This window comes from Rutilus rutilus (assembly GCF_951802725.1).
Source record: "Rutilus rutilus genome assembly, chromosome: 25".
In the NCBI taxonomy this organism is placed as follows: Eukaryota; Metazoa; Chordata; class Actinopteri; order Cypriniformes; family Leuciscidae; genus Rutilus; species Rutilus rutilus.
In genome coordinates this window covers 22,110,171-22,129,609 of record NC_140229.1, presented here as the reverse complement: position 1 = coordinate 22,129,609, position 19,439 = coordinate 22,110,171, and the positions used below count along the sequence as shown (strand labels likewise).

The following is a 19,439-nucleotide window of genomic DNA, read 5'->3' as shown; positions in this document are numbered from 1 at the left end:
GTAAAGTATGAGCTGACGAGCTTTCCGTGAGTCACACACAGCAGCTTGTTCTTATCCAGCATGAAACGCTATTATTTATTGTTTTCTTTGATAATGATAATGCTAGTGTTCTTTAACAGGCCCAGGCTAAAAATACTGTTCGCATGAGCCACTAGTGTACATGCTTTTCCTTAACAGAGGAATTTAAAGAAGTATGTGGTAAAATAGGTGTTGATCGAATTGGAAAGCAGAAGTTTCTAGAGGTAAACACAAACCTGACGAGGATCTGCATGCGGTCAAGGTTTGCACAATTGATTTCTTGAGCATATACAATTATGTGGTGTCAGTGATAGAAAGCTTGTGAATTTAAGGGACGGTTCATCAAAAAATGAAAATGATGTCATCATTTATTCAGCCTTATGTCGGTCAAAATCTCCGGTAGAACACAAAAGGACGGGCAACCTCCAAAAATGACCAAATCACCATAAAAAGTAGTTTTTAAAAGATTAAAGATGAAAAAAAAATGTCAAGTCTTTTATTTCACAAATGGATAAAAACTAGGGATGTACGATATTGAGAAAGACTGACATACCGGTCAAAAGTTTGGAAAAAGTACTATTTTTAATGTTTTTGAAAGCATTTATTTGATAAAAAATACTGAAAAAAAAGTTATATTGTGAAATATTATTACAACTTAAAATAATGGTTTTCTATATATACTTTAAAATATAATTTATTTGTGATGCAAATCAGATCATTACTCCAGTCTTCAGTGTCACGTGATCCTTCAGAAATCATTCTGATATGATGATTTATATCTTGCTCCATGCAAGATCTCACCTCGTGGGGTCTCAATGATCCTAAGAAAGGTGAGAAATCAACCCAGAACTACACGGGAGGAGCTGGTCAATGACCTGAAAAGAGCTGGGACCACCATTTCCAAGGTTACTGTTGGTAATACACTAAGACGTCATGGTTTGAAATCATGCATGGCACGGAAGGTTCCCCTGCTTATACCAGCACATGTCAAGGCCCGTCTTAAGTTTGCCAATGACCATTTGGATGATCCAGAGGAGTCATGGGAGAAAGTCATGTGGTCAGATGAGACCAAAATAGAACTTTTTGGCCATAATTCCACTAAACGTGTTTGGAGGAAGAAGAATGATGAGTACCATCCCAAGAACACCATCCCTACTGTGAAGCATGGGGGTGGTAGCATCATGCTTTGGGGGTGTTTTTCTGCACATGGGACAGGGCGACTGCACTGTATTAAGGAGAGGATGACCGGGGCCATGTATTGCGAGATTTTGGGGAACAACCTCCTTCCCTCAGTTAGAGCATTGAAGATTGGTCGAGGCTGGGTCTTCCAACATGACAATGACCCGAAGCACACAGCCAGGATAACCAAGGAGTGGCTCTGTAAGAAGCATATCAAGGTTCTGGCGTGGCCTAGCCAGTCTCCAGACCTAAACCCAATAGAGAATCTTTGGAGGGAGCTCAAACTCCGTGTTTCTCAGCGACAGCCCAGAAACCTGACTGATCTAGAGAAGATCTGTGTGGAGGAGTGGGCCAAAATCCCTCCTGCAGTGTGTGCAAACCTGGTGAAAAACTACAGGAAACGTTTGACCTCTGTAATTGCAAACAAAGGCTACTGTACCAAATATTAACATTGAACTTGCAAAATAGCAGGGTGTTCAAATACTTATTTTCCTCACTGTATATACTACTGTATGTTTTTATTGCACAAACAAAGCACTCGCGTCGCTTCATAAAATTGAGGTTAAACCACTGGAGTCACATGGGTTACTTTAATAATGTATTTCCTACTGATCTGGACCTTGAATGTGGTAGTTGGGTAGCTGTGGAGGGACAGAAAGCTCTCGGATTTCATTAAAAAGATCTTCATTTGTGTTCTGAAGATGAATGAAAGTCTTATGGCTTTATAACGACATGAGGGTGAGTAATTATTGACGGAATTTTCATTTTCGGGTGAACAATCCTTAAACATTCTAGAATGAATAGGTGGTTTTATAGCACAGTGTTAAATTATTACACTACTTAAATTTCTTCATTTTCAAACGATAAACCATTGAGATTTTATTTTGGCAGTTTGCCAGTTTCAGAGTGTGGCACTGTGTTCACATATGCAGCTCATTATCAAAATTGTGCATATATTTACTTAATTAAATCACAACCTTTACGATTAGTGATTGCATTAAGCCATATTGCATTATCGATTATATATATCAATGTACTGTACAAACCCAATAAAAACCTACATTATATGGAAAAGAACAGCCTAAACATTCTTCAAAATAGCATCTTGTGTTCTACAGAAAAAAAAAAATAAAGTCAATAAAATAAAATGAGAGTGAGTAAATGAAGTCAGAACTCACATTTTTCAGGTGAACATTTCCTCTGACACACAAAATAATGTTCAACATTTTTACATATTGATATAAATGAAGGTTGAAAAGTTAACTTTTAAGATTAGATGAAAGGCAGGTGTCTTTTTAACCAAGTTATCAGTATCACATCCCTTTGCTAGAACTTAGCTGGATTAAGATTCCCAAGCCGGAAAGAGATGAAATATTCAAGAGGAATGTCTAATTTATAGTCATCTTAGTGAGGCTCAGTGGTCTAAATGAACGCAGTGTGTTATTATTGCTAGCTATCTATATTTCAGCAGGCTATTATTCACTAGGATGAAGCCTTCTTGCGCGGCTTCACGCCTGGAGCCTAGCCAGAACAAAGTGGTATTTTTGGAAACACTTAAACATCATCTTTTTAGCAGTAGCTTAGCAACAAGTCTTTTGAGCAGCGCCACAGATGCTGGCAGCAAAACGCTGGCTAATAGATTCACACATAACACTTTTGGCTAGCTAAGTGAAAGCTAAGTTGCCAAGTTGTGAAATTTCTCAAGTTAAATAATGATTTACACTTAAAGGATGACGTTTTGATGTAATTAACGCAACTTGTTCTCGGATCAGGCTTGTGGAATTTTTTTTGTCTCAACACAAGCAATTACAAACTGACAGGAAGACGGGTGTGAAAGCAGGACACCGAGACAGAAAGAAAAAGAGGAAAGAGCATTCATTTCTCATTAGTACGGTTGAGAACCACTTGTCTAATGCACATGCATGTACAGGAAATGATATATGATTATTATGTACAGTTAAACAAAGACGTCTTGAGTCAGTGGTTGATAAGAGGATAAAGAGAACCTGGTGGAAGGGATCTTTCCTCATGTTGCGGCTGGCCAAAGGTTCATCGAAGGGAAAAACTACTGAATAGTTTTTGGCGTATGACTCGTGACTTCGCTCTCGGATCCAGCGGTTGTTTCCGGTCAGGGAATGGTGGAACCGCCTGAGATACAGCCAAAGGGAGATGAAATAAGAAATGGAGAAGAACATACAGTACACACACACACACACACACACGTGTAACACACTCGGTCATTTTAAGGGCAGTTTCAATTGCAATATCCTACCAGTGCAATGAAACGTTCACTCCCTTAAAAGTACCACAATGCACTGTGAAAACCAGGGAGCATCGATGCTCACTATGTTCCCTTGACGGAAGTTCTGAAGCATGAAACATAAATCACCAACGCACTACACAAACCATTATTTAATTATATTTCAGCATACACATACATCACTAGACAGGTAATGAACAATCTAGCTAACATTTATAATGTATTTACGGCTGAAATGTTGCACGTATATGTAACAAGCAAAGTATTTATCATTATATATTTAAAATACCATAATTTATATATTTTTAGAAATATATCAGTTCTGCCGTTTTTCATTAATACCAGTAGTGACGATGTACAATGAGGACTTACAGAGTCTTATTGAGACGCACCCTGATACTTATTTCAATCATGACAACTCTCGAAATAGTTTTAGTTATGTTAATGAAAATGTCAATGTTAATATATTTGGTCTTGGCAGAATAGATCTGCTACGCTGCTGCTGATTATTGCTTCTGCAGAGCAAGTATGAACTTGTTACTGCTAACAGATACACAGACACACTGCTGTGAGCATGTAAGATATGCTGCTGCTGCTGCTGCATGAATAGACATACAGAAATCCCGTAGCAGATCCAGACAGGTGGAGCTGGGGGAGGTGGAGGGTTTCATAGTAAATCTGCCTACTAGCCTACTGCTAACAGTAGGCGCATTTCCATTACAGATTTGCGCAAAACTTGTGCGATTTTTTCTAAATGTCGACAAAAAACTATTCCGAAATGACGGCGTTTCCATTAACCGATGTTATGCGACTAAAACTTCATTTTTTCCTCTCGCGATAAGTAAAATCATTCCAAAAACCATGGCAACGGACGTTGGTAGGATTATGTACTATATCTCAGCCACTGCACTAGCCATTATTATTAATCGAAGGAGATGTATGTGTGTTTTCAAAGCATTAATGGTAAGGAATAACCCTTATACTTGTGAGCGGCACATATGAGGTGTTTCTGGGTGTTTCTCCCTCATATCTGCTTCGAGGTCTTGATTGTGGCATTTATTTGAGGTTTAGAATCCATTATTCCTGTAATTATTTTGTCTTTTATGAATTTAATAAAGAACTCTGTCTCGTATTCTGTCCAAACATACCGCGTCATCTACGTCAGGTGACCTGCAAATGCGCAAAAACTGTTTCCATTGCAGTTTTGCGAAATATTTCTTCTTCGGATTGCCTGAAAAACCACCTCATGTGAGCGCAAAAACTTTTTTTGCGAAATTGACGTGTTTCCAATTGGGCGTATTTTCAATTCATAATTTCAATTTGCGCAATTTGAAGGGTAATGGAAACGTGGCTAATGAACCAGACTATTTAAATGTTGAGCAAGCAATCTCATTGGCTGCAGGAACAGCAGAGGCCAATCAGCTTGAGCCATGCAGTAATGATGTGATTGTTTGGAGACTGCATGTAAAGGACCAATCAACCTGAGTCCTCTAGACTAGAGCTTCATGACTGAACTTGATATTTAGTAGAAAGCATGATCTTCATGATGTTTAGTTTGGTTAACAGTTCTTGAATGTCTGAATTCTTCCACTGGTGTGGAAGAAACATGATCTAGTATACTAAAACACTCGGTTTCTTGTGTCAATATAGTCTGATTTAGAGCTGCACAATTTTTAGAAATCTAATCTATTAAAAAATGCAATTGCAATTTAAAATGCAAAAAAAAAAAAAAAAAAAAAAAATTTTACAGTAAAAGAAAAAAAGAAAAAAAAGAATTAAAACAAATTATAATAATAGACATTATATTTTAACATTTACATTTAATCATTTATCAGACACTTTTATCCAAAGCGACTTACAAATGAGGAGAGCAATAGAAGCAGTTCAACTAACAATACGACAACAATATGTAAGTGCTGTGACCCTTTCCAGTTTAGTCTAACTCAGTATGTGTAAATTGATGATATGTATGATTTTAAATATGTAATGATTTTAAATTGCAAACTATTATTACAAATATTAATGGCTTTCTTAATTTCCAAACATTAACCCATCAAGATTTTATTTTGGCAGAAAACCGCAGGAAGCCCTTAAAGCTTCTCTATGGCTGAGAACAGCTGGTTTATAAGTGCTTCTCATTACAAGTTTGGGAAGATAGTTGGCGCAAATTGTGTTCACAAATGCACGTTATAAGTGATCCAAACTCAGAGCATATGAGCTCAGCTCACATGTAAATGAAACGTAGCAATTGCACTAAGTCATACCTCTTCTTCAGTTTTAATTTGTTTAAATGTGTTAAATGTAGCCTGAATTGTGAACTAATGACTCCTGTGAACCGATTCCTTTAGTAAATCAGTCAAAAAGATTCACAAATCATCGGTTTGGTTAAAGTCACGAGTTATTGGTTTGAATCATCTAACAACTAGCTCAATTAATAGTTCTGAATAGTTCTTGACTCACTGAACAATAAGTAAATTACTTTCATGTTCGAATTAATGTCATGTCTGACTCAAAATGTTGAAGCTCCCAATGGGTCCCGTAGCCCCGCCTCAAACACAGTACATAAAGTAGTACACACAGGAGCACTTGCTCACACTAAACGTACCTGATATCGTATCCGTACATGTCTTTCTCGGGACGCCCATGAATGATCCAGTGAGCCAGCTCTTTGCCGCATCCTCCCCCCAACATCATACCTGCCAATCAAATCACACAGCTTATGTCAATCATCAGCCCGCTACATCCTTTATCCTACTTCAGACAATCAGTCAAACTTGTGTACGACCCTAAGCAACAAACCGCACCGTTTGACAAAGTACCTCTCTAGAAACATTCTGACTAAGAGTTGCCAATCAATTCACTATGAACGTTACCCGGAAGAGTTGTGCTGTCAGACTGAATCAATCTTCACAAGCTCTGAGCAGACAAGAGAAGAATAATTAACAGAAGTAGAGGAATACCAAGGAGGAATGAAGGACATTGTGAAGTGAGAGACACATAAAAGGATCTTGGAGTGTAAGAGCCGTACTGAGAGTGGCGTCTCTAAAGGACTTTTGCTTCATTAGCTGGCTGATGATTTCATTAACATTAGCCAGCAACCACAGAGTCGCTGAGTAATGGCCACCTCGAGTGCCATGCCATGTCACTGCTTTATCTCTAACACACTCCGTGTCCCTCACGCCGGACAAAGTATTTCTAGAGCTCTCATGACAAAGCAGAGAGACACTAGGCTGTCTAACCGAGAGCGCTCTAATACAAGGCTGTCTAGGTGCCAATCATACAGAACATGCTTTTGTGTTTAAAAAGTGAGATGCAAAAGAATAAAAAGAAACACAAGGTCTAGAAACGCGTTTTAAACCACGAAATAATATTCAGAAAAATAAAAAAAATTGAAATGGGACATTTTATTGAACCTTTAGACAATTTTAATTTTTTTTATCTTTAAAAAAAAAAAGTTTGCATATGTGTTGATACATCAGGCATTTTATTGAAAGGCCGAAACTGAGCAAAAATATGCAATTTGATGCTGCTGATGTTTATTAGGGGTGTAAATCTGATGTTGTCTCACTCCTCCATAGACTTCTAGGTGAACGAAACTTGCTGGCCCAGAAAAGTTATTAAAGAGATCGTTAATATAGTCCAAGTGACTACAGTGGCTCAATCTTAAGTATATCAAGCGACGAGGATACTTTTTGTGCGCAAAAAAAACAACAAAAATATCGACTTTATTCCACTATTCATATTCCACTATTCACAGCTCTCAGATTTCATCAAAAATATCTTAATTTGTGTTCCGAAGATGAACGAAGGTCTTACGGGGTTGGAACAACATGAGGGTGAGTAATTACTGACAGAATTTTCATTTTTGGGTGAACTAACCCTTTAACTTTGTGTGTTTTTGACAGTTTAAGCACAATAAGAGGTGAAAGAGAAAGTAGTTTAACACTCCCGGGACAGGCCGTCTGACATCCAGCTTTTTGTGCGTATGGTTTAGATCAGGGGTGTCCAAACTCAGTCCTGGAGGGCCACTGTCCTGCAGAGTTTAGCTCCAACCCCAATTAAACACACCTGAACCAGATAATCAGACCTTGATTATCTGGTTCAGGTGTGTTTAATTGGGGTTGGAGCTAAACTCTGCAGGACAGTGGCCCTCCAGGACTGAGTTTGGACACCCCTGGTTTAGATGAATGCATTCAGAAAACCATATCTCAGAATTTTAGACTGATATGGCCTTGAAATGCATGCAAATAAAAAACTTCCATGATGACGAAGAGCGTGGCCGTGATAGAGATGATAATCAAAACCAAACAGATGTTTTAGTTTATGACAGAGTGTCAGATGCACAAGCTGTAAAGGCTCCGCCCTCATCTGGAAAACTGGGCGGGGAGCAGCAGCTCATTTGCATTTAAAGATACATGCACGCAAACAGCCTGTTTTTCCAACCACTCAAAAATGGCCATTTACAACATGGCATAATAAATAATCTGTGGGGTATTTTGGGGATAACTGTGACTTATATTACCTCCTTTAAATAATAAAGAGAAATAAATAATGAGGGGCAAAATCAAGCCACACATGAGATCAATAATATGATGACAGCTTAGAACATGACGACATGAAGTCTTTCAGGCTTCTGTGTTAAAATGTGCAATGTGTAAAATCTAGTGCAAATGTTCAAAAATACAAGAATAATATGCATCAAACAGTGCATAGGTGGTGTGTCTGAGCCTGCAAATGTCCTTGGTGCAGCACCATGACCTTCCCCAGTGACTGCAGAGGCTCAACAACCATTTACTCTGTGGTTAGTGTTTTGCTACAGCTGAACTACTGGGGCCGGGATAAGAGTTAAGCTTTGCATGAGTTAGTGCTACCATGTGAATAGACTTTCCCATATATCTTTTTCTCTCAGGACACACACACACACACACACACACACACACACACACACACACAGCAGTTCTCTTTCTTCATCAAAGCAGTACCCGAATCACTAGCAGTATTTCTGCAAATGTCAGGGGAGAATAAAATGAAAGAGAGGAGGAGGTTGAGAGAGAAGGAAACTTCAGAGTGCTATATGAGACACGCGGATCACATCAATGTGTGTGTAGGTGCATGAAAGTACACGGTTCTGTTCCAAAACCTAGAGAGCTGCCCTGCTGTTTACCGCCAACATAGGCAGCTGCCTTCTAAGACAGCATCCTAAAGGCACTGATACGCTTCAAGCGAAATTGAAGATGTAACAGGTAGGTGTGGCTCTCGGGCTCCGCCTTCTTAGATCTGGAAATCTTTTCAAGTTAATTTGTTCACTCAGTCTGACGATCAGACGGGGGTAAATCTTTTCTCACCGCTGTCATTTGTCATTTTTGTTGCGCACAGCATATATTTACATATTCATCTAAACGCCGCTCCCAGCAACAAGAGCAGCGTCAGGATGTTTGCTAACAGTGTAAAATTGCACAGCTATTTACAAACTTTTTACCCCTGAACAAAGAGCAAAATAGAACTTTGCCTCAAGTATATTGGGGTCTTAACAGTGGAACCTCATGAGGGAACAGATTCGAATCGCTCTACATAGGCAACAACTCAAATGAAGCCCACAGCAAAGCTCAACTCACAACTGATTCCAAAAGCCTTTGATGTTAACATGTTGTGTTAACATTCATTCAAAACTCAAATTCATTCAACATTCAAAACTAATTCATTTTTCATTGCACTGAACTATTTTTAGTCAGTACTTATTCTATTAATTAAATAATAATACAAATTCTGAAAAGTGATTTTCCCCCCTCACTAATCTTGCTGTAATGTATAATGGGATTGCTTTCTCCTCAGAGATACTGCCTAAGGGACCGTTTACACGTAAAACTTTTTGTGTGTGTTGGCTGTTCAATTACACAACAACAGCATTTTGGGCCTGAAAACGGATTTTACAAAGTGATATCGCCACCTACTGGCCTGGCATGAATAATACAGTGCTGTTAGTTGTTTTGACAATGCTGTAGTCTGTACTCGAAAAGCGCAAAAGAAAAACTTTTCCATTTTTAGTACATCATTGTGTAAACGTGCCCTTAATGTGAAAGTGACCGTATCTTTGTACTTTTTGCCTACCTTAAAATGCTGTCACGGGAGTTGCCAGGCCACGGATCCAAAATTTCAATGTAATAACCTCTGAGCCACTACATTATCACCTATGCCTTATGATATGGTGTGCCATTATGCTGGTAAATGCACGGATCATTACCGAATTGCTCCTGGATCGTTGGGAGAAGTTGCTCTTGCAGGACGTTTTGATGCCATTCTTTATTCATGGCAGTGTTTTTGGGCAGAATTGAGAGAGAGCCCACTTCCTTGGATGAAAAGCAAGCCCACACATGGATGGTCTCTGGATGCTTCACTGTTGGCACGACACAGGACTCACAGTTCACCTTTTCTTCTCCGGACAATCGATTTTTCCGATGTTTTTCCGACGCTTCATCAGAGAAAATAACTTTGACCAGTCCTCTGCTGTACTTCCTGCAGAATTTCAGTCTGTCCTTGATGTTTTTCTTGGAGAGAAGTGGCTTCTATGCTGCCCTTCTTGACACCGGGCCGTTGTCCAAGTCTTGGCCTCACTGTGTGTCCAGAAGCATCACACACACCAATATTGAGCAGCTCTGCACTGGTGAGACACGATTCCGTAGCGGATTCCTCAGGAGGAGACGTCCTGGCACTTGGTGGAGAGTCTGGGACGTCCAGAAGCAGTTGATTGAAGCAGTCCTTGATGATCTGGTAAATAGTTCTTTCAGGTACAATACCTTGCAGCAATTTCTTAGCATGTGAGGCCATTTTGATGCAAAGCCATGATGGCTGCACGTCTTTCTTGGGAGGTAAACATTGCTAACACAAGAACGCAATGATTGGAAACACTTCTTCCCTCCTTTTACAGCAATCAGTCCGCTCTTATAATCTAGTCAGAATGATAGAGTGATTTCACCTGAATAGTACTTATTCACACTTTCCCATGTGCTGATGATAACATTTTTTTAAATTATGTTACCTGGTAATTTTGTGCCAGGGCCAAAAAACAGTGAAATTTGGTTTTTTTAATTAAAGTTTTGTAATTTTGGCAATTATTTAAAATGCTTCTGATCACCCTACACAATAATCTAGAAACAATGTAAATCAACAGCACAACTGAAGCAGCAAACACAACATTTATGTCTCTGCCAGAACTTTTGCCCATGATTATAGGGAACAGTGATTGAGCGTGCAGTGGGTGATTTCAGATACACCCATTGTCATGTGACTCAACTCGCCATTCTCAACTCCTCTCCTGTGGCCTCATGGGATAGTAAAGTGTCCACTGTATGTGCACTTCAGAATCAAGCCGGAAGAAGCCCACCGGGGTCATTTTTGATGCACCAAAATAAATATTTTACAGAAACTCCAAAACCAAAATTAAAGTTTTCATTTAGCTGAAAACCCAAACTGAAAATAAAGTTGATTAAATAATCAAATAATAATTTTATTTAATAATTTAATAAAACAGTCACACAAAATACTTGTATATAAAGTTGTAAACACCTACATTTCACATAAGGCAGTTTTGGTTTCTTTTTAAAGAATATACTTATATTTCTATGTGGCTGCAATAAAAACATATTTTAATGACAGGTTTATTCAAACAAAACCTAAATGTAATTTTCAGCAAAATATTTTGCAGAAATTTCGGTGCATCAATAATAAATGCAACGAATATGGACACACTACTCATTTTATGTGCTGCTTTTCGCCTACTATATAGTAGGGAAGTTTGCAAAGTCGGCCACAGTGAGAGCCTGTGTGTTTTCTCCAGAAGGAAAGCGGCTCTTAGCAATCACATCCCCAATGGGTCACCATCTGCCTCAGATTAACAACTACTCCTACCACACACACACACACACACCACCAGGTACACATCAACAGTCTGGACATTTAACTAGTCATCCTAAAACTCTTCAACTCAACTTCCACTTGCATATTTCTCTGTCCCAGTCCAATGGTGTGATGGTAGCACTGAACAGGGGAATAGTGAAAGGGTGAAAAACCAGACTGAAGACAAACGGGGAGACATGGTGGAAGCAGCGGAGAAGGACGACATCTCTGTGGTTATGCATACTGATGGAATCCTATGCCCTGGTGCGCGCACACACACACGCACAATAATAATATCCAACAGTTCTGATGCAATCACACTCAAGGAGAATCCCTGATCAACATCTTGTTCCTTAAGTACCAGACTAACACCCACTTTAAGCACTTTTCATTTCAGTTTTGACATTCATAGGGTAAGTGGTTATGCATTAGAAAGTACCGTTTTTCGTCAAGAGAAAAATATGGATAATTCATCACAGATTTCAATGCTTCTTCCAAGATGGAATGGTTTATGGAGAATATAATGGTTCGTCATTAAAAATCAAAATCTAATAGTGTCATAATTTATTGACTCTGATGTCATTCAAAATCTGCATGACTTTGAGAAGATTTAGCAAAAACATTCTTCACAACATCATCTTTTGTGTTCAACAGAATAAAGAAAGTCACACATGTTTGGTATCAGTAAAAATGTCCAAGTTTCGACTGGTACTGTATATCGAATAACACAACCAATCACAGCCTCTTGTACTCTTTCTTTCCAGGTAATTAGTTTTGCATGCTGAGGTCAGGAATCAATGTGTCATAAAAAAGCAAGCATGCATCTAATATCTGACTGTGATTCCTATAGCTATGTATTCCGATCCGTTCACGCGATCATGGCCTGTTGTCCGTCAGCATGTCTCAGGCCCGCAAGGTGACCCGGCCCACGCTGAGCACAATCAGCATTACTCCAGAGCCAGACTGAGTTTCATCTGACCTTCAAAACCACGAGCCATCTGCATCCAAAAATACCACCGCAAAATGCCTTCTTTTAATCTTGCACTTGAATGTAATGTAATTAGTGCTAGGCGATATAGGTACAGTACAAATAAGATCAAAAATACAATACAAAATCTAGTTAAAATGGTCACAGTAAGCAACGTCACAGACTATTGAAGCTGCATGATTAATTTTGAAAAGATTGTGATCTCCATTAAAACACACACACAATCTTATTTCTAAATAACAACAATTTGGCTGATCACCGTGAACATTCAGATCTGCGCTGGCGCTGCCACTGACAGAGACAGCAGTTGTCATGTTTAGGTATGAAACAGCTTCACATACAGTCTCATTATTTTTGTGTTACACTAATTCAAATGCTCACAGAAGTGCTGGGATAAAAGTTTATAGTTCGGATATAAACACTGATGTCTATGGTAGTGACAATAGAGAAAAACTCCTTTTGAAAGTAACGACGCTTCAAATAAAGATTGTATCAATTACATTGTTGCACCAGTAGGTGGCAAAAAGTGACTTAAAAAATGTATCTGTCATTGAATCATTCGTTCAAAACCACTGATTCATTCAATAATAAAACAAGTGAAGTGTGTATGAGTGAGTCATTGAATCATTCATTTGAACTGCAGCAATTTGAATTTTGCCAGAACCTCCAGTAAATTGCATGTTATTTTGTTTAGTTTGTGACGAACATCATGTACTAAGTCACATGACACACTGAGTCACATGATGCACTAAGTCACATGACACACTGAGTCACATGATGCACTAAGTCACATGACACACTGAGTCACATGATGCACTGAGTCACATGATGTGTGGAGCACATGGCTTAAGAGAGCTGGAAGATGGCAGTTAGTGAGTAATGCCTTGTGTAGTGGGAAGATGTGGGAAGTTAATCCCTGCATATCTCCAAACAACCTGTGAGGTGAAAGGAACCTTTCATTAATTGCCTTGGACCTATGCCTTGGATTTATGGACCTTTTGGAAGTTGCTGGATGTTCAGGGAAATTACCAATGGTACAAACGACAATGGAGGACAGATCATTTGTCTGACTGACTGACGGGACAAAACCAAACAAGTATTGTTTTTTCCTTTTTCTTATTTTTTTCTTATGTTGGGTTTGCCAGTTGAGTGTCCATGGGACTGTGTAAATATTGTTTAAAGTGCTCTTTCTGAACTGCACAGTGGACTGGTTGCTCAGTGCTGGTCTGAATGGACTTAATGGTCTAAGAACCTATGAACTCTAAGCTACTCTGCTGGTTTGAGAACTCAGTCAAGAACTGTTAAAGGAGAACTCCGGTCAATTTTAACATTGAGCTCATTTTTTTGTACATTTGGAGTGCTGTCAATACAGAGAACAACGACAAAAATCGGTGTTGCCTACACCGAGTTATTCTATTTTTAAAATTTGCACCCTATTGACTTCAATGGGGCAAGTAGTAAGCCTGCTTTTTAGCCTCTTAACATCCTTTAAGTGTCATTACAAGTGCACAGAAAATGTGAGTGATTCCTTCCGAGTGAACACGAGTGGATCTGACTGCAGTAGATGTTAGAGATATTAATAAAAATGAAGTTAATTCAGCCAGCGCTCATACCTTTGTTTACATCCTGTTTTCGGTGGAAGGCCATAGTAATCGATTGTCGAGTTCACGCGCGTGATCATAGGTACTAAACCTATGCGCGTGAACTCGACAATCGATTACTATGGCCTTCCACCGAAAACAGGATGTAAACAAAGGTATGAGCGCTGGCTGAATTAACTTCATTTTTATTAATATCTCTAACATCTACTGCAGTCAGATCCACTCGTGTTCACTCGGAAGGAATCACTCACATTTTCTGTGCACTTGTAATGACACTTAAAGGATGTTAAGAGGCTAAAAAGCAGGCTTACTACTTGCCCCATTGAAGTCAATAGGGTGCAAATTTTAAAAATAGAATAACTCGGTGTAGGCAACACCGATTTTTGTCGTTGTTCTCTGTATTGACAGCACTCCAAATGTACAAAAAAATGAGCTCAATGTTAAAATTGACCGGAGTTCTCCTTTAATGTGAACTTGTGAAACTGGTGGTTTGCACCCCAAATGAGTTGAAAAGGAATGAACTGAATTTAAACGAATGTAATTTTTGAATGAACTGATTTATTTTTGTTGAAAGATTTTGTCATGTTAAGTGGGCCCGGAATTGGGAATTGAGTATTTTAATTTCTGGGATCCTTTCCTTATAAATTGAATATTTTTTTTGGTTTCTTGTTTTGTTTTTTATTGAACTTGCATTTTGTGAATCATTAATGCTTTCCCCTCACTAAATGTTATTTTTGCTCAAACAAAAAGCTAATAACAGTTTCTATGAATTGAGCCTGTTGATATTGTGTGTTTCTTCATCCACATATTAAGGGTTCCTACTTTTTTTGATGTTTGAATCCTTTGTACGGTTGACTGACTCAAATACCTTTAGTAGGGTTAATCTCCTGCTTGGCACCCCAATAAATTAGGTCAATCTGTTACAAGTTGTCTGTTCAGAATCGTGGGAGAATCATGATCTCTATTTTAAACATAGAATCGTAATTCTCAATTTATCCAGTTTTGCAGCCCAGGATAGCTGATAGTGAAGGACTGTGCACTGCACAGGAAGAGATGGATACAATTGCAATGGACTCAGATCTCTGGACACGCATGGATCAGAGATCAAGTTGTGTTGATCTTGAGTAGGTGGCGTGTACATGGAGAGTGGGTGAGACTGAATTTTGCATGTGATCTCTGCAGGGTTTCAGGGTTAAATAATTCATTTGGCACTGGTCATCTCTGGAAGAGAAAGGCGCGTGTGTGTGTGTTCGTGGGCGTGTGTGTGTGCTCCATGACCTACCTGCACTGTTGAAGCCACATCCAAGGAAAAAGCCTCTCACTTCAGGAGCTTCACCCATCAGAGGCTTGTGGTCTGCAGTGAATGATTCTGTAGGGGTAAAGGGGGTAAAAATACACTGTTAATCTGGTTCCCATGACTGTATTATTTTATACAATTTTAAACTATAGGAACAGAAACCTAATATTTTGAAATCAAAGAGATCAATGGAGTACATTGGTACACTCTAACATTCTCAATGCAAAACTCATCAGTCTTCCCAGATCATTGATGGAAACTTGATTTACTGTATAAAACAAGCACCTTATCACAGTGGGGGAAATATTTATTTGATCCCCTGTGATTTTGTAAGTTTGCCAACTTACAAAGAAATGAAGGATCTATCATTTTTATGGTAGGTTTATTTTGACGAACATAGACAGAATATCAACCAAAAAATCCAGAAAAACACATTATATAAAGGTTGTAAATTGATTAGCATTTGATCGAGTGAAATAAGTATTTGATTGCGCAATACCAAAGAGCTGTCAAACGTCAGGGACCAGACTGTAGACCTGTGGAATGGGCTACAAGACCATCAGCAAGAAGCTTGGAGATTAGGAGACTTTTGTTGGCGTGATTATTCAGAAATGGAAGAAATACAAAATGAAAAAAAATAAAAATAAATCGCCCTCGGTCTGTAGCTCCATGCAAGTTCTCGCCTCATGAGGTAAGGATGATCATGAGAAAGGTGAGGGATCAGCCCAGAACTACACGGGAGGAGCTTGTTAATGATCTCAAGGCAGTTGAGACCACAGTCACCAAGCAAACCATTGGTAACACACTACACCGCAATGGATTGAAATCCTGTAGCGCCCGCAAGATCCCCCTGCCCATGAAGACACATGTACAAGCCCATCTGAAGTTTGCCAATGAACATCTAATGATTCAGAGAAGGCTTGGGAGAAAATGCTGTGGTCAGATGAGACCAAATTCGAGCTCTTTGGCATCAGCTCAACTCGCCGTGTTTGGAGGAAGAGAAATGCAGACTATAACCGCATGAACACCATCCCTACCGTCAAGCACGGCGGTGGAAACATCATGCTCTGGGGCTGTTTCTCTGCTAAGGGTACAGGACGACTTCACCGCATTGAGGGGCTGATGGACGGGGCCATGTACCGTCAAATCCTGGACGAGAACCTCCTTCCTTCAGCCAGAACACTGAAGATGGGTCGTGGATGGGTCTTCCAGCATGACAATGACCCAAAACATACCGCCAAGGCAACAAAGTGATGGCTCAAGAAGCAGCACATTAAGGTCTTGGAGTGGCCTAGCCAGTCTCCAGATCTTAATCCTATAGAAAATCTGTGGAGGGAGCTGAAACTTTGAGTTGCAAAGCAACAGCCAAGAAACCTTAAGGATTTTGAGAGGATCTGTAAAGAGGAGTGGACCAAAATCCCTCCTGAGATGTGTGCAAACCTGGTGACCAACTATGAAAAACGTCTTACCTCTGTGCTTGCCAACAAAAGTTTCTCATATTTTGCTTGAGGATCAAATACTTATTTCACTTAATGAAATGCAAATCAATGTATAACCTTTATATAATGTGTTTTTTTTTTTCTGGATTTTTTGGTTGATATTCTATCTCTAACCATTAAAATAAACCTGCCATAAAAATTATAGACCCTTCATTTCTTTCTAAGTGGGCAAACTTACAAAATCAGCAGGGGATCAAATAATTATTTTCCCCACTGTATATTAAGTATACAGAAACGTGGCCCATTCAAATTAACAATGGGACAGAAACATACTTTATGCAAGTTCGGAAATGCAGACATGGCCCTGTTGAACATACTGTGCAAAATTTTGGGATCAAATTAGTACTTTTATTCAGCAAGGACCCATTAAATTGTCAATAAAGACATTTACAATGTTACATTTCTATTTCAAATAAATGCTGTTCTTTTGAACCTTCTATTCAAAGAATCCTGAAGAAAAAATGTATCATGGTTTTCAAAAAAATATAAAGCAGCACAACTGTTCTCAATATTGATTTACAAAAAAAAAGTTTCTTGAGCATCAAATCAGCATATTAAATGCAAAATAATACAAATAAATGCAGCTTTGGGCATAAGAGACTTCTTTCAAAAACATAAAATCTTATCTTACTGACCCAAACATTTGAATACAAATGTGTGTTTGTGTTAATGAACTTCATGTGATGAAACTTCAATACTCAAATGTCACTACTATACAAACTATACACATAACCTTCAAATATCTGTGAATATTGTATTACATGCATCATGTGTGCTACTCCGACAGTAAATCTATTAATTTACAAATTCTTAAAGGTACAACAGCAAGTATCTATTTTTTGCTTTTGACAAAAATGTCCTTTAATTGAATTAACATTTCTTCATGTTCTATTAATTAATTTCAATCCATTTTTCTTTTACCATGTATAGTCAAGTCAAGTCACCTTTATTTATATAGCGCTTTATACAATACAGATGGTTTCAAAGCAGCTTTACAGTGATAAGTGTCTATTCATGTGATGTATTTTGTCAACAAAAATAATATTCTAGCATCAAAAATGTAAAAAAATAATGTGACAAACTTTGAACAAATATTTATAAATATAAAAATACAGAGATTTTTCTATATAAAATTTAACATGAGAAAACAGTAATAACAGCATGTTAGGTATTAGCTACCGTTGCTTCGTTGTGAATCATTAACATGACATGTTTAATATTCATTTAGCCTGTGTAAGATATTACATTATGCAATGAACTTTAAGGCAAAAATTATTTCGGTCATAACAGCTCCATGTGTTTGACATGGTAATGGATATGACAATGTTGATCTGTTTGGTCTTGGCGGGACTTGCTACTGCCAATACACACACGACACACTGCTGTGAGCAAGACATACTGCTGCTGTACAATAGCATACATGAATTACCAGTAGCAGATCTATACAGGTGGAGGGTTTCTGACTAAGTATCTGTAAGTTGAGCAGCAAGCTCATTGGCTACTGAGTACTGATAAAGGAACCAATCAGCTGTGCCCTATAGAGCAGTGTTAATTTCATTGTAAATTAAGCTTTTTTCCCATGACTAATACGAGATGATGACGAAATGACAATAAAGTCATTAAACGATAACTGTAACTAACTATATCAACATGCGATAGTTGATGAAAAAGACATGACAAACAACGGAGTCAAAACATTAGACTGCTGTACAAGCCTCTACTACAAGCTTTCATGTTTGCGGTTGCCAGATGTCAAGAGTTTAAATCCCATAATCAGAGCTTTTCTGTTACCTTATCATTTGCAATGCATATTGCAATATACAATATAATGCATATAAATGCAAATATTGCATATTTACCTTAATCTTTGCAATATGGCAACCATGCGCTCTCTCTACACTGCGGAAGCAGCGACCATGAACTGAAAACACAGACAAACACGTAAGCAGGAGTTCAGTGATCTCCATTTGAGATGTTCTGCTTAAATGAAAGCGCCATTCAGCCAGTCTGTGTTCCTTCACAAGCCGCTTGTGCTGTTTGCTGTGACCAAGCTGCCATCAAAACTGCCATTGAACTGTAAGAAATCCAAACATGCATCTCGGCTATATTGTTTACGATTGTGGTTGCTGAATAAATCAGATAGAGCTGTTAAACAAAGAAAGTAAACGGTATAAAACTGTAAAATTTGGATTTCCTCCTTAGCATAAAGGCTGAGGAGCGCCTGGACTTCTGCGCTGGTCCATCTATCTCTGTTTTCCATGTTCATGGAGTAAATATATAGGCTATAAACTGTGTGTTTACACTGCTTTTTAAAAATGGCAGGTGCTGGTGTTTCGCGTGCGTTCGGCCAATCAGCGTACACTTGCGTCACTGGTAGTTCCTATAGTTCTGGTTTAGACACTTCTCTGAAGCAGGAGCTAATTTAGTTCCCCAAGAGGCGTTCCTAGAACTAAAATCATTCCCAGTTCCTGTGGTGCGAAAATGCCTACTTCCGCCTTAGTTGAAAAAGTTCCACCTGTGCGAAAGCCTACAGAGCCCCTAAAGGGACCTCTGCAAAAATAAAGAATATACAGACTTTCGTGTGTGCACAAGAAACTTTTTGCGTGCTCAAGAGAAACTATTTAGAAACTATATATAAACTATACCGGAAATTGTAACACATGAGCATGCAAACAAATTTTTGTGTGCTCACATGTTATGTATA

At 38.6% G+C, this 19,439-nt stretch overlaps 1 protein-coding gene across 2 annotated transcripts in view; it reads right to left on the bottom strand.

The window, feature by feature from the left end:
- The window catches only part of sardh (sarcosine dehydrogenase), a 64,326-nt gene that overhangs the window by 27,381 nt on the left and 17,506 nt on the right, over nucleotides 1-19,439 (bottom strand). For both annotated transcript variants that reach the window (XM_084400542.1, XM_084400543.1), the window contains exons 9-11: nucleotides 15,222-15,308; nucleotides 6,063-6,153; nucleotides 3,204-3,345 (exon numbers count right to left, since the gene is read on the bottom strand). In XM_084400542.1, coding sequence (XP_084256668.1) covers nucleotides 3,204-3,345; nucleotides 6,063-6,153; nucleotides 15,222-15,308 — 320 coding nt within the window. The remainder of the gene's footprint in view (nucleotides 1-3,203; nucleotides 3,346-6,062; nucleotides 6,154-15,221; nucleotides 15,309-19,439) is intronic.